Raw genomic sequence first — 15285 nt, 5'->3', positions numbered from 1 at the left:
TATTTTTGAGAAGAACAACAGCGGAAGAACGGATTTTGTGAAGCACCGGATTAATACTGGTCATGCTCAGCCGATTCGACAACGTCCTAGAAGGGTGCCCCTTTCCAAACAACAAGAAATGGAGACAATGGTAGATAAGATGCTAGAAGATGGAGTTATCGAAGAATCATCGAGTCCATGGTCATCTCCTGTTGTTTTGGTGACGAAGAAAGATGGTAGTACACGATTCTGCGTGGACTATCGGAAGCTCAATGACGTCACTAAGAAGGACAGCTACCCACTGCCACGTATAGACGACACGTTAACCACACTGGCAGGTTCGTGCGGGTTCTCCACTCTCGACTTAAAGAGTGGATACTGGCAAGTTGGTCTAGACGAGGAAGACAAAGAAAAGACGGCTTTTTCTACAGGAAACGGACTATACCAATTCAAGGTCATGCCGTTTGGATTATGCAATGCTCCAGCCACTTTCGAACGTCTCATGGAGGTGGTGTTAAGAGGATTAACTTGGAAAACGTGCGTGGTTTACCTCGACGATGTATTGGTTATGGGAAGAACTTTTGAGGAGCATTTGCGAAATTTAGAAGACTTCGGCCGCATACGGAATGCTCACCTGTACTTGAACCCGAAGAAGTGTAGCTTATTCCAGCGACAAGTGGAATTTTTGGGCCATGTAGTCTCAGCAGACGGAATTTACACCGACCAGAAGAAAATCGCTGCAATCAAGGATTGGCCTAAACCTCGCGACAAACATGAACTTAGAAGTTTTCTGGGTTTATGCACCTATTACAGAAGATTTGTCAAGGGATTTGCCAATATAGCTGCACCCTTACATAGACTTACAGGTGATGAAGTCGGCTACGAATGGAACACCGATTGTGATGTAGCCTTTGGAAGACTCAAGGCGGCTTTATGTTCAAGTCCTATTTTAGCCTACCCACAACAACAAGGGAGGTATATGCTGGATACCGACGCCAGCAACATCGGCATCGGTGCAGTGCTATCACAAGTGCAAGATGGCGAAGAACGAGTGATAGAATATTACAGTCGAGTTCTATCTAAACCAGAAAGGAATTACTCCGTTACCCGGAAGGAGCTGCTAGCAATTGTAAAAGCAGTTGATCATTTCCATAAATATCTGTATGGCCAAGAATTTTTAATTAGGACAGATCATGCGGCTCTCAAGTGGCTTATGGAGATGAAACAACCTGAAGGTCAAATAGCACGATGGCTCGAGAAGCTCCAGCAGTATCACTTTACCATCCAACATCGTGCTGGAAAGATGCATGGTAACGCAGACGGTTTATCCAGAAGACCCTGTCAAATCGATTGTAAGCACTGCTGTAAAACGGAACAACGCGAAGGCACTGTTATGATAAGGAGTTTTAAGCTTGGAACCGATGAAAAGTGGACGACGACACAATTGAGGAAAGACCAAATGGAAGATCCAGACATCGGGGCAATACTACGGCTCAAGGAAGGTAACGGCGAGAGACCACCGTGGCAGGATATTGCGGACAGAGGGCTCGTTTTCAAAGCTCTCTGGGCTCAGTGGAATTCACTGGTTATTGAGAATGGATTGTTAAAGCGCACATGGGAAAGTGCGGATGGCAGCACAGTAACAACTCAGTTACTGGTACCAAGGAAGAAAGTTACCCAGGTATTGAAAGAAATTCACGGTGGTAAAACTGGAGCCCATCTTGGGGTAAACCAGACCTTGAGCAAGCTGAGAGATCGCTTTTACTGGGTGGATTATTGCGAAGATGTCAAGAAATGGTGTCGACAATGTAAAATTTGTGCAGCCAGCCAAGGACCTAGCACTCGATCTAGGGGAAAAATGAAACAATATAACGTTGGACTGCCATTCGAAAGAATCGCTGTTGACATTGCAGGCCCATTCCCTGAAACGCACAAGGGCAACAAGTACGTTTTAGTGGCGATGGATTATTTCAGTAAATTGCCAGAAGTTTTTGCCATTCCAAACCAAGAAGCAACGATTGTAGCTGAAGTATTAGTCAATAATGTCTTCAGTAGATTTGGAATTCCTTTAGAGCTTCACACTGACCAAGGAAGGAACTTCGAGTCAAGACTGTTCCAGAAGATGTGTGATCTGCTTGGTATTCACAAGACTAGGACAACAGCTTTACATCCGCAGTCTGATGGGATGGTCGAGAGATTCAATAAGACCATTGAAGAACATCTCTCGAAAATGGTGGATGAACATCAAAGAGATTGGGATCAGCATATACCACTATTCCTAATGGCATATAGAAGTGCAGTTCACAACACCACCGGACTTTCACCATCGAAGATTTTATTTGGTCGAGAATTACGGTTGCCTTGTGACTTGGTGTTCGGATCACCAGACGACAGCACCACGAGCGTAGAGGACTACGCGGATGAACTGAAGGAACGGTTATTGGGAATTCATAAGGCCGTGAGAAGTGCGATTACGCTAGCCAGTGACCGGATGAAAGCTCGTTACAACCTCAGAGCTAATTCTACGGGATTTCAACAGGACGATAGGGTATGGTTGTATAACCCACAGCGCAAGAAAGGAAGGTCCCCAAAGTTAACTCCAGCATGGGAAGGTCCTTATACAGTCATCAAGAGGATAAATGATGTTGTGTACCGGATTCAACGCAGCTCTAGAAGTAAGATGAAAGTAGTTCATCTGGATCGATTGAAGAGATACCAGACAGGAAACCTTGATCGGGACGATCAAATTTGAGAAGGGGGCAATGTTAAGGTCAAGGTGTATTACTGGTTGCATAACCGCAACGTGCATTGAGGAACCTGGCGAATTCGACAGAAAGTAAAAGAAAATTACAGAATTCTTTAGAAAATTCCGGAAACCATCGCCAGGGGGTATATAAGGCCCGCGCTTTGACAGTTGGAAGTCTGAAGGTAGTCTGAAGTTTGAAAATACCGCGAAATACCGTTAGAGTAATAGTAGTTGCATAAGTTGTGTTGTAAATAGTTTAAGTTGTGTGTACAGAGTGAAACAAATAAATTCGTTAAGTATTTTATCGTGAGTTTAAATAGTGGACCCACACGGAATCCGTAACAATATTTTGACGGGCTTTCCAATCTAAATTTATTTCCTTTATCTATGGTCTAAGGATAGAACCTGTTCAAGGATTGGAGAGTTGTCCTAATCTAACTGATACAATCGCCACCTTTCGTGAATCGGAGTGTACTGAGTTGATTATTATTATAACCTGTTGACTGTTGATAGATATAAATACAACGACATGTATTCTGCGCAATTAATACCTAGATTTATCTATTCTAGGCTTTACTCGTGCTGAACTACTTGGTTCGGAATGGATCTGAAAGGGTGGTAACATCATCGAGAGAACACATCTACGATTTGAGGTCGTTAGAAAACTACACCTTTATAGACGACAATGGAAAAGATCAAGGAGTTAATATTCGGCACAAAGTTAAAGATCTCATCGATTTTATCCAAGACGACGATAGACTGAGAGAAGAAAGGAAAAAAGCTAAAAAGAACAAAGACAAATACATCGGAATGAGTTCAGATATGATGGGAATGAGATTTGGAGGTACATCTTACTTTATTATCTCTAATTAACGTAAAAGAATAAGTGCTTAAAATTCGGGAAACTTTAAAAATACAGGCTATTTTTCACTTAAAACTTTTCTATTCAATTTTTCGAATCCAACTCAATATCATATTTTAGTCAATATAATTTTCATGTTTAATTTTTTTCTTGAAAACTATTAATGAAAATTATGATATATAAAAATAGTTTTCAAAAAGTTAAAAATGTACTGGGTGCATCATTTATAATAACAGAGGTTTACTACTTTTCAAATAAGCGGCAACAGGGGTAACACCATAAAGCTTGATTTTCATGCGTCCGTTACTCGCTGATACGATGGTCCGACGGTGATTATTGGTCATAGCGTTTTGGCGCCACATTTTATCCGTAAATTTTTTACCCCAGCCCGTTAACGGAGGAAGATCGTACGATAACGGACGTTTTGACACTTTTTTGACAAATTTAATCTAACCTTAATAAAAATATAATAATACAAGAGCTAGGAACGTCGGGAAAATGAGAATTTTAAGAAAGCTGGTTCTTTAGTATATCTTTTGCTATGCTCTTCTGTGCTCTCCTGACTAAAGTGCGGGCTGTCTGGCTGCCGGTAGACTACTGTGGTTTACTACTACGCATCACATCTGTACAGGGTATCCCATTTTGGTGTGTTTTATGGGATTTCTCGTTTTTGTGTAGAGATACCATGAGGCAATTTTCACATTACTTTGCTATTTTTTTATGAAACTAAATTTGATACACATATGTTTGTCCTAGCCTCCTTAGTTCCTGAAATACAGGGTAAATTTGTGATGCGCTGTAGTGAACAGATGTTGAATACAAATATGATGCGCAGTAGTGAACGCAACGTCTACCGACGGTCCGCTTTGATTGGTAAATTTTCTAACCAAACGAAGTCATTAATTCAACCAATAAAATTAATATCGTATTATCGTATCCTCGGATAATGGATACATGAACATGAAAATCAAGCTTAAGTCTGAAAATAATTTAGGTTGATGGAGCAGCTAACAATTAAATTTTATAAATTAAACTGACAGTTATAAAATAATAATAACCGTCTTTATTGTATAATCTGATCTGCATAAAAGTGTAACGCTAATTTTAGCAAATGGCTGAATCATATGTACGTATTAATAATTAAATTTATTTAAAATTTAGGATCAGAGAAATGGGACGAACGACCTTACACACGAAACGAGTTTGCTGATCAGGAATGGGACGACCCATCAACTAATAGATATCGGGATAAATCTCGTGAAGAGGAGGACGATCGTGACAATATAGACAGTGACGAAGAAACTTCTGGAAGAATAGGTAAGTACATAAGTATGTAGGCTATTTCAAAATTTCAACCGATTTTTGAACTTATGAGAGCAGCGCTCGGTAGGGCAGAAATCAGAACTCTCTGACTAAGGCTAAGAACATAGTGGAGCGACGAGGATAGCGGCGAGCAAGCAGAGCGATACCGCGTCGAGCAAGCCTCGAGGTGCAGAAACATAGTAGAGCGGCGAGGAATAGCGAGTTATTTGTGTGGAATTTTATTGTTTTCATTTGCTTATTGATAATTTAAAATGTTAACAGTGGCTAAAATTCTGGGCAGTAGTAGTGTCGCAAACATTTGGTTAGATGAAGTTTTCAAAAACCCGAGAAAGTATGGCAAGTTTTATAACCTTTACGAAAATTTGTTGCCACTTCATCTTATAACTTATCTAAAATGTACCGGTTATGGTGATTACTATCTTTCTGATCCCATAAAATCTCTCTTACAAATACTAAATCTATTAATTTTTGAGAATCTATCATTTTCTGCAGCGCGACACAGCGACGAAAACAAAATTATTTGAATCGATCTCGCCGCTCGATCTAACCGCTCGAGCAGATCGCTTTACTATGTTCGCACGTACTTGTCTTCACAGGTTTGTTTTGGACGCGATGTCGATGTGTGTCATGTGGGGAATTTCTGGGGAATCGGTACAATTTTTTCTCCTCAAATTGTTTAATTTTATTTAGATTTTTGGATACCTAATTTAGAAAAATTACATTGGCAAAGCCGATATAATTTGGAATATTATGTGATGTATTACAGCTAGGAGTAAAATTACTAATTATTGTTGATGTATTAATGGTTCTAACCAACTGTCGTCCTATTTGAAATGCCTACTTGGGTGGTTTTGTATCTTTGGTACAAAAACTGGTAATACAGCATAGAAGAAATGCACCAGCCTACTTTGTGCCTCTTTCTAACAAAGCCAAGCAAGCTGTTAAAGATATATTTATTGGAAATATAGTTTTTTTTATTTACAGGCAAGACAAGTAATACCATCAAATATAAGGATGATGGTAAATCGGAAAACTTTCAGAGTTCAAATACAATTCAATCAGAAAAAAGAATTGCTAGTTTGAGTCTGAATTCTGGCAGAACAGATTCCCCGAAGAGAACACAGAAGCCTATCAAAAAGGTATATTAACTCTTAATTATCATTATAAGATATTTTGATTATTGATAGACGGAATCAGAAATGTCGGTAATCATAAATGATGTGTATTCTTTTGGATTTATAAACCAGGTCTCTTTGGGAATAATGGACGCCTTTTTTAAATAAAAATACCACTTCAGTTCTGTTCAAACAGTACTTTACCAATTTTTGACAATTATTGCGTTATGATTTAAAACTCGTGTTCATTTTTTAAAAAAAAGTGAATATAATATATAAATATGTAGTTACAAAAAAGAGACAAGCTATTTGGAAAGCAATTTTTATTTTGTAGTTTTAAAATTTAACATGGACTTACAATCTTTTTATAAAATAATATAATAATAGCTCCCGTATATAGCGTTTAACGCCTTGGGAGTAGCAAGGTACAGCTTGGCATACTAGAGCCGTTCGGTATACAAGGAAGGTAATGTGGCTAGCACTACGCTTCAACCGCCTATTATTACCTCGGAATTGTGAATCCCAAGTACTCATTTAAGGTTGAGTCGACCGAGGTACCCCAACTATTTTTATTTTTAATAAAAATAGTCGGCTGATGCAATGCCGGGTGTGGGATTCGAATCCACTACCTTGAGATTGGTAGACGAGAGCCTCTACGCCACCGGGCACCTTTACACACAATCTTTTTTATTTTCCAATTTTCAGGTTGATCTAGGGGCGGCAGCTAATTTTGGCAGAGATGCGACACAAAGTCCCCTTCCGCGTCCCCCAAGTGGAGGTGGCTTAGATTTACTTGACGATTTTGATCCTCGGGCAGAAGAAAAAGCTGGTGCTAATTCAACTAACGAGTTTGGCGAATTCGAAGCCGCCTTTAAACATAATACTGCTACGCCTTTGTCAAACGCTGCAAATGACGAAGGTTTTGCCGATTTTGGTTCTGCATTTTCGACGTCCAACAGGTTTGATTAACTTTAACAACTTTATTATTCACACCGCACAGAATTTATCGCATTATTACCGTTTGTAAATATATTGACACCGTGAAATCTATGTTTAATACCATATGATCGAAAAAAAAACGGCGTCAAAGACGGCTGGGGAATGGCAATCGATAATAATTTTGGCAAGGTTAATCTCTAGACGTCGTTTACTAAAAATTGACATAAAACTTGTCAAAAATTAACACTAATATAGAAAGATTAAGAAAAGGATATAACGTTTTCAGACGCACAAATTTATTTCCGAAAATTTTTTTTCTAGAATTTGAAACTAGGTACACTATTCAAAAATCTCTTAGGTTAGATCACATGGTATTATTTCTATCTGGGGGCACGGCAGTGCCCCCGTCGAAGGTATTAGCTGCACTTTTGACCACCCTGTAACTTCGTTGTGGATAAAGCAAGAATATTAATTTTCACTACACTTGAAGACTGGCTAGGTTACCAAAATATCTAATAATTATCCCTCATTGTTTGCAGAGCCGTAAATAGGGCGGTGCCATCGGTGCCCAGCCATAGGGCGTTTGGGGGGCGCAAGAATGGCCAGATCAGGCAGGACTCTTATTTTTTCGGTTTGCTTCTGATAAGATTGCTAATTAACCAGCTGAAGAACTAAAAAAAAACATGCCACTGATTTGGGTATCAAATATTCACCAGATATTAATGCTACTGAATTTTGGGCTGAATTAGACACTTTAAAGAGTCAAGTTGAAACGACTATATTATTTGATAAATGTGACCGTAGTTCAAGTCTGGATCTTCTTAAAGCTATAGTCGAACTAGATTTAAAAGAGATGTTTCCCAATGTAGTAGTCGCTATAAAGATTTTTTTAACAATGTCAGTGACTGTAGCTTCCTGCGAAAGATCATTCAGTAATCTCAAATTAATAAAAACTTACTTGCGCTCAACGATCGGTCAAGAAAGAAAAATTAACCGGCCTAGCGATTTTGTCGATTTCATGCGACATAGGACGGTGCCTGTCATATGAAAAGGTTATCAACGATTCCGCAATGAAGAAAGCGCGAAAAGTAAATCTAAAAAAGTTTATGGCTTGCTTTAATAAATCTTTACTATGTGAACTCATTCATTTGTGGTATCATTCGTGTATTGTGTAGTTGTGAATTATCTTGCAAATATTTTCGAATAAACGTTTTTTCACCAATTCATACTTTAACGCAATTTATATTATGCTACCTTCCTTCCTTATTCAAAACTCTACCATACCAAGTACTTAAAATTAAATTAATTTACAGTTTACTGAAACTTCGCAGGGTTTTATTTTATTATAGAAATATAAAGACCATAGTGGCCCAAAAATTAAATCTTAAGCATCATCTTTTAGTGAGTGAGACACAGTGATATAATAGAATAGGCAAAGGGTCCACTTACATCAAATGGCTCGTCTGCCTGTTTGCCCACAGTTCTTTAAAAAAATAAAAATTTCTCTCAAAATATTAGATAATTGATCCATCAATTTCAAGTTCTTTGTGCTTTATTTTATCACCCTGAATGAAATAAAGTATTTTCCAGATTTGCCAGATTGTGATGGATTTATGAGATGAATCTTAATTTAAAAGTGACAAACAATATATTTAGTATATAATTTTTATATATACTTTTTTTTGGCAGCAGCTACCCGCTACAAATTGAAATAAGTAGAAATAACTTGAAAGTGGTATAATGTGCTTACCAATCAATCTTACTTCTCTAACTGCATTCAAGTGTAATAAAGGACCTTTATTGTCACGTTCGCGCTCAAAATATTTTATCAGGGAAGCTACAAGCGCTTTGCTTCGACTGTTTAAAGGCTTCGGCATATTTTCAATCCACAATTTCAAAAAATGCAGTAAAAAATCTTGAAAATTTAGTTCTTAAAAGAACTTTTTGTGCTTAGAAGTACAATTTAAGAAAAAAAAATATGAAAAACGGCAAAAAACGAGAATTACTCCCAAAAATTCAACAACACGATATTATACAAAATAATGACTGACACTAGGAAAACTGTCAAATAATACACGACAACATTGCTGAACATGGCGCAATGTGACCAACAAGGCGATAATAAAAATCGGTCTAAACTAATTTTTGCAGCTTTAATCTAAATAAAATATCTGTTACAATCATTTGCTCTATAAAGTATAATGAAGAGCTGCTTGGTATTTTACTTTAGTCAACAAATTTAAACATTTTTGCTAAAATTTCATTTACTCAGGTTTATAAGCTTTAGTGTCAATTTCGATGTGATTGATGACGTGCATCGGAAAATGTTTTAAAATTTCTTTATCAATGTACCAACAATAATTCAAGGATTATGATTTTTATCTAGTCAGACTTTAACTTGTAATGAAGTCCCTATTAATATGTTAAATACTGGGCTTGAATATATATCGAGCAAGGCTCGATAGCGCGGCGCGAAAGTATTTACCGCTAGTACATCGGGAGACCCGAGTTCGAGGCTGCCGCGGGGCATATTTTTTTTTATTTTACTTTCGTTAATATTCTGATTGTAAAATATTAAATACATATCTTAAACAATAATGCAAGAATTATGATTTTTTTCTAGTCAAACTTGAACACGTGAGTCATTTTTGTCAAACAAAAGTGACTCACTCGCATGCCCGGCACCATAATTATAAAAAAGAATAATCTATTTCGATTACTAAGTAAATCTAAACGGTGCACTTAAGAATAAAGTTTTTTAATTACTATAGAATATCATATCGTGCAATTGCCAAATCATTATAATAATTATTACAGAAACAAAGATGACTAATATTGATACTAACAATTTATAACAAAATTGTTGAATAGGTGCTTAAAGAGAGATTAAATAAAATAAACTGACTTGTTTTTACATGAGATCTCACAACTTTTTGTAGGCGAAGGAACTGTGTTGCGAGACTTGGCATTTTTGTACATTCTATGTTTTTAATGCGATCATTTTTACTCAATATAAAATAAATTACAATCTTCTTAGTTCAACTGGCAGTAAGCGCAATTAAAAAATAAAGAACAGTACGGGCCAAGTAATGATGTCTAGGGCTTGACCTCGCCAAAATTATCATCGATTGTCATTCCCCAACCGTTTTTACGCTATTGTTTTTTGGATCGTATGATATATTCATGTGTATTTTCCGATTTTTTTAAAGTTTTTTTTGTTAGGGAAATTGTCGATAGCGATCTTTCTGATGTGCTAGCTCTTGTGGGGAGATTACTCACGTAAAAATAAGATTTATTTTTAGCCGACCATACCAATAGGTATGGTTTTGTTTGGTTTGGCCATTGGTTGACCATACCAATAGGTATGGTAGGCTATTCAGATCGGCAAAAAAAAAGTTTTTTTAATTTCACTCAAAATGAGTTATTTGGGTCATAAATGACCTAAATACAAAATATTTTCATGGTGTCTGTCTGTCTGTTTGTCTGCCGTCTGTAACACGATAACTCAAAAACCGCTGAACCGATTTTAACCAAATTTGGCACAAAAATACTGTGGCACCCGAGAATCTGGCCATTAGTTTTTGGTGGGGGTGGGGTGGGGGTTGGTAAGGGGTATGGGAGGGGTTAAAATTTAAAAATCGTAACTCCAAAATTACAGTAGCTAGCGAAACGCGGTTTTCAAATTAAGATTAGGAATAATATTTGCAACAAAATTTGTAATAACATCAAAATCAGTCAAAGTGGCAGTTTTCGAGATATTAGCATATTTTAGTATGGGCGGCTATACGTGCCTCCCGGCGCCAATTTTTTTGTATCAACATTAGGGTGAGCCAAAAAAACTAACCTATGGAATTTATGGGTTAAAATGAACCTAATAACCGAGAAAAAAAATCCCCGGAAAGCAGGATTTTTAGCTCACTTTTAAAAGGCACCTACACCCAAACCAAACCAAACATTCAAAATTTTCTATTTAAATAACTCGTACGTAAAAAAATCTTTTTCCATTAAAAATACCATAACTTTGAAAAGGTTTACGATAACAAATTTTACATCGCAGATTCTTGTAGAACATAAAATTTACTAAAAACCTATCTGAGAGTAATTTTTTCAGTTCAATAATTCGTATATTTGAAAGCTTTGACAAGTGAAAAAAAATCAAAAATCAATCAGTTTTAGTGTTTATTGATTAAAAATTTTCATATATAGTAAAAAGAAACTAGGTTAATCTCAGATAGATTTTTTAGAAAATTTTATGCTATACAAGAATCCGCAATGTTTTTTTTTTATCGTAAACCGTTTCAAAGTTATGGTACTTTAAATGGAAAAAGATTTTTTTTACGTGTTATTTAGCTAAAAATCCCGCCTTCCGGGGATATTTTTTCTCGGTTATTAGGTTCATTTTAACCCATAAATTCCATAGGTTCGTTTTTTGGCTTACCCTAATTAACATAGGTCCAATTCTGCTTTGTTTCGTAGTAACAGGGGTTTGAGTATACCGGGTGCGTTTCAAAAGTGGCTCACCCCTATAACTTCTTTTTTTTTTCAGATAAAAAAACAAATTTGGTATGTTAGCATATAACATAAAATAAGATTGATTGACGCACTCAATTATTTTTGGTCACGCTTCCTGTGTCACCGGAAATTACTACAGCTTTTGATTTTTAAATGGTACCTTCGGTATATTTCTACTTTATTTGATAGAAAATGACACTCTGATTAGAATGATATTTCATATGTCAACTTTTGACATTTTTGCATATGGTTTATTTGAAATTGTAACATGAGGTTCATAACGACAACTTGCCTCGAAATACCAAGTGTGTAGTACCAAATTATTCGTAAGAAATTGCTTTTTCCAAATATGCTAATGAGCCACACTCGTTCCATTTGAAGAAGTTGAAATATGATTAAAAATACATCTTTTAATTGGCCATCAGGACAAGACACGAAAAACATTAGACGATCAAAACTATTTTTCCAAGGCTCCTTGATTAAAAATTAGTGTTTTTAGCACAGCCATGGCACTCTAGATTGAAATTTAAAATACTATTTTATTAAAGCGAAAGTATCAAAAGTTGACATATGATATGCCATTCTAATCAGAGTGTTATTTTCTATCAAATAAAGTAAAAGAAAAATACCGAGGGTGCCATTTAAAAATCAAAACTTGTATTCATTTCCGGTGAAACAGGAAGTGACCAGAAACAATTGAATTTGTCAATGGATCCTAATTTATGTTATACACGAACATACCAAATCTCGTTTTTTTTAACTGAACAAATAAAAAAGTTATAGGGGTGAGCCACTTTCGAGACGCATCCGGTAAAGTAACTTTTACCCCCAAATTTTTATTTGAATCGCTGAAAAGTACTTGTAAGATAATTATAACAATAAAACAAAGCAGAATCGGACCTATGTTGATATAAGAAATAAATCTTATTTTTACATAAGAACGTCCCCACGAGAGGTGGCACATTTTTTTTGAAACACCTTGTATAAATAACTATTATTAGTCATTCTTGTTATATTTGCCGACTCGTTGTTTTATATATTTTTGATTTAATGTAACTATTCTATAACTAAACGAATTCTGTGGATATGTTGATACCATAGACTTAAAATAAAATACAGACTACACTATTTACATTTGAACGCGGTCAAACAGTCATTTTTGTACACATGTTTACTTCTGAGTACACTCGACCGCAGCCGTACAAACCTTCCTCGTCCAGCCTATGTTGTCACGTCTTTAATATTATCAATATTTTTTTACTCATTATACACATATATTGAGATATTAATACAGCATTTTAATAAAGTAGGTTTTAATATTCCATAGATGTATTAAATAGTCCTTATACTACTTAATTATAAGTCGAATACTATGTAAAAAGGATAAATCCTTTACAATATGGCAACACCTATTAGAGGCGAGGTCGCCTGTTCATTCTTCTATTAACTTGTAGTACGCGTCGCATGTGTGTAGTAAAGCATTGTTGCCGCTACTTCTCTCTGGTTGTATTATTGCATTTTCTTAGTTTGTAGTCTTTAAATGTTTATTTTATTTACTTTTTGTATTCAAGAACTATAAAATATGGTTCGCCAGTGCCAAATTTGCAAGAAATTTGACTTAAATAATCCATTTGAGTCTTGAAACGACTTTCGACCGGTAGGCAACTTTCAATTTACCAATTGGGAGTCAGTGGTGTTGTTGTAGAAAGGCGCTTATTTATATAATATTTTAGTAAAATGTAAAATCTGAATTTTTCCTATTACATAATTATTTATATAAAAGTTTTTGTAACAAAATCATAATTATAACCCTTTTATTATACAAGATAAATTATATTAGGCATCGGTTAAAAAATTAATCATGTTTTTATTAAAAATATATTCCGGTTTATTCTAAAACTATCTTCAGAATCTAAAATAACATACAAGAATTCTAAAATGATATTACATTATGAAACATTATTTTTTAATATACCGGGTGCGTCTCAAAAGTGGCTCACCCCTATGACTTTTATTTTTTCAGATAAAAAAACAGATTTGTATGTTAGTATATGACATAAATTAATTATTTTTAATTATTATTAATAGAATGACATATATGTCAACTTTTGGCATCGTCGGTTAAAAACAAATCGTATTTTAAATGTCAATCCAGGGTGCCATGGCGGTGTTAAAAACACTAAGTTTTAATCAATGAGCCTTGGAAAAATAGTTTTGATCATCTAATGTTTTTCGTGTCTTGTCTAGGCCGGTTAAAAGATATACAAATCGTATTTTTAATCATATGTCAATTTTTTCAAATGGAACAATGGTGACTCATTAGCATATTTCGAAAAAGCATTTTTTTATGAATATATTGATACTTGGTATTTCGAGTCCAATTGTCGTTATGAACCGCTTGTTACAATTTCAATTAAATAAGAAATTGTCAAAACTTGACATATGATATGTCATTCTATTCAGAGTGTCATTTTCTATCGAATAAAGTAGAGATATACCTAGGGTGCCATTTAAAAATCAGAAGTTATATTCATTTCCGGTGAAACAGGAAGTGACCAAAAACAATTGAATGTGTCAATCAATCCTAATTTATGTCATGTACTAACATACCAAATCTTCTTTTTTTACTTGAAAAAATAAAAAAAATATGGGGGTGAGTCACTTTTGGGACGCAGCCGGTATAATAAAGACAGTAGCGAGTTAAATAAATGCAGTCTTCATTTACAAATTATTACACTTCCTAAAAGCTTGCTTTAATGGAACAGATTTCTATTTTCTCTAATTTACATAAAAAGACATCACTTATCAGAAAAAAAAATTACAATAATCATGAAGTTTTTTCTCTTTCCATGTCGCCGATTCTATTATATCTATAGAATAGATCCTGTTTTTATTTTTAGATAATGTTTGATTAAAATTAATAATTTATTATTAATTTCAAAAATTAAATACGTAATTTCGATTATAATTTTTTTTTCTATAACATGTATTTTATTATTTTTATCGTTTTTGGACGTTTTTTTCTAGAGTTTTATTTAAAAAAGCCTCTCCTAAATCTTAATAAAATATAAAAAAGTTAAATACGATATATTTTTAATTGAATTAAAGCCTCATTAAAATAAAAAAAATTACCCGGCTATGGTACGGAGAGTTCAGGTGTACTGAGGAACAAAAGACAATGTCGTGTCGCACTCGTTAGAGCTTAAAATAATAACAAGACATTGTCCGTCCGCATTTTCCAGCTATTTATGAATGAGATTCTCAGTCTATATTTTATTTTAAGTCTATGGTTGATACGGTATTTTTTAGTTGCTGTACTCATACATTACTTTTCATTTTTTACAGTACGGCTCCTCCTAGCTTACTTTCATCACCGAATAATCCCACCGTCTTACCAAGTATTATACCGTCGAGCCTCGGAGTATCCAATCAAAACTTGTTAGTGAATCAACCTATTGCTCAAGTACAACCATCCAATCCTTTACAAAATCCTCTTCATAACGAACCTTTTGGTGGGGTAGGCAGTTTATATGAAGATTTAGGTAAACCAAGCCAAACTTTCGGTACTTCTACAGTTCAACAACCAATTCCCGGAAATAAAAATGAAAACGATTTGTTGAGCGATCTGAGTAATTTTGGTTTAAGTACTACGCCTAACTTGTTAGTAGGAAATGGCAACAATAACAATATCAACTATGGTCTGTCACATAATGCGGGACTCTTAGATAATCTTGACGGTAAGTAAAACATTTTGAATCAATGTTATTTTTTTATCTAAATAAAAAATATTTGTGCAAATGCTTAATTCG

General features: G+C 35.1%; 1 protein-coding gene across 2 annotated transcripts in view; it reads left to right on the top strand.

The window, feature by feature from the left end:
- Nucleotides 1–15285, top strand: part of LOC115878081 (clathrin interactor 1) — a 44988-nt gene that overhangs the window by 14328 nt on the left and 15375 nt on the right. For both annotated transcript variants that reach the window (XM_030894436.1, XM_030894435.1), the window contains exons 3-7: nt 3296–3569; nt 4749–4904; nt 5895–6049; nt 6731–6984; nt 14822–15213. In XM_030894436.1, the coding sequence (XP_030750296.1) occupies nt 3296–3569; nt 4749–4904; nt 5895–6049; nt 6731–6984; nt 14822–15213 (1231 nt within the window). The remainder of the gene's footprint in view (nt 1–3295; nt 3570–4748; nt 4905–5894; nt 6050–6730; nt 6985–14821; nt 15214–15285) is intronic.

This window comes from Sitophilus oryzae, unplaced genomic scaffold (assembly GCF_002938485.1).
Source record: "Sitophilus oryzae breed Bouriz unplaced genomic scaffold, Soryzae_2.0 scaffold_1500_pilon_pilon, whole genome shotgun sequence".
Classification (NCBI taxonomy): Eukaryota; Metazoa; Arthropoda; class Insecta; order Coleoptera; family Curculionidae; genus Sitophilus; species Sitophilus oryzae.
The sequence above is the reverse complement of the archived record's forward strand: the minus strand, read 5'-3'. Positions and strand labels throughout refer to the sequence as shown.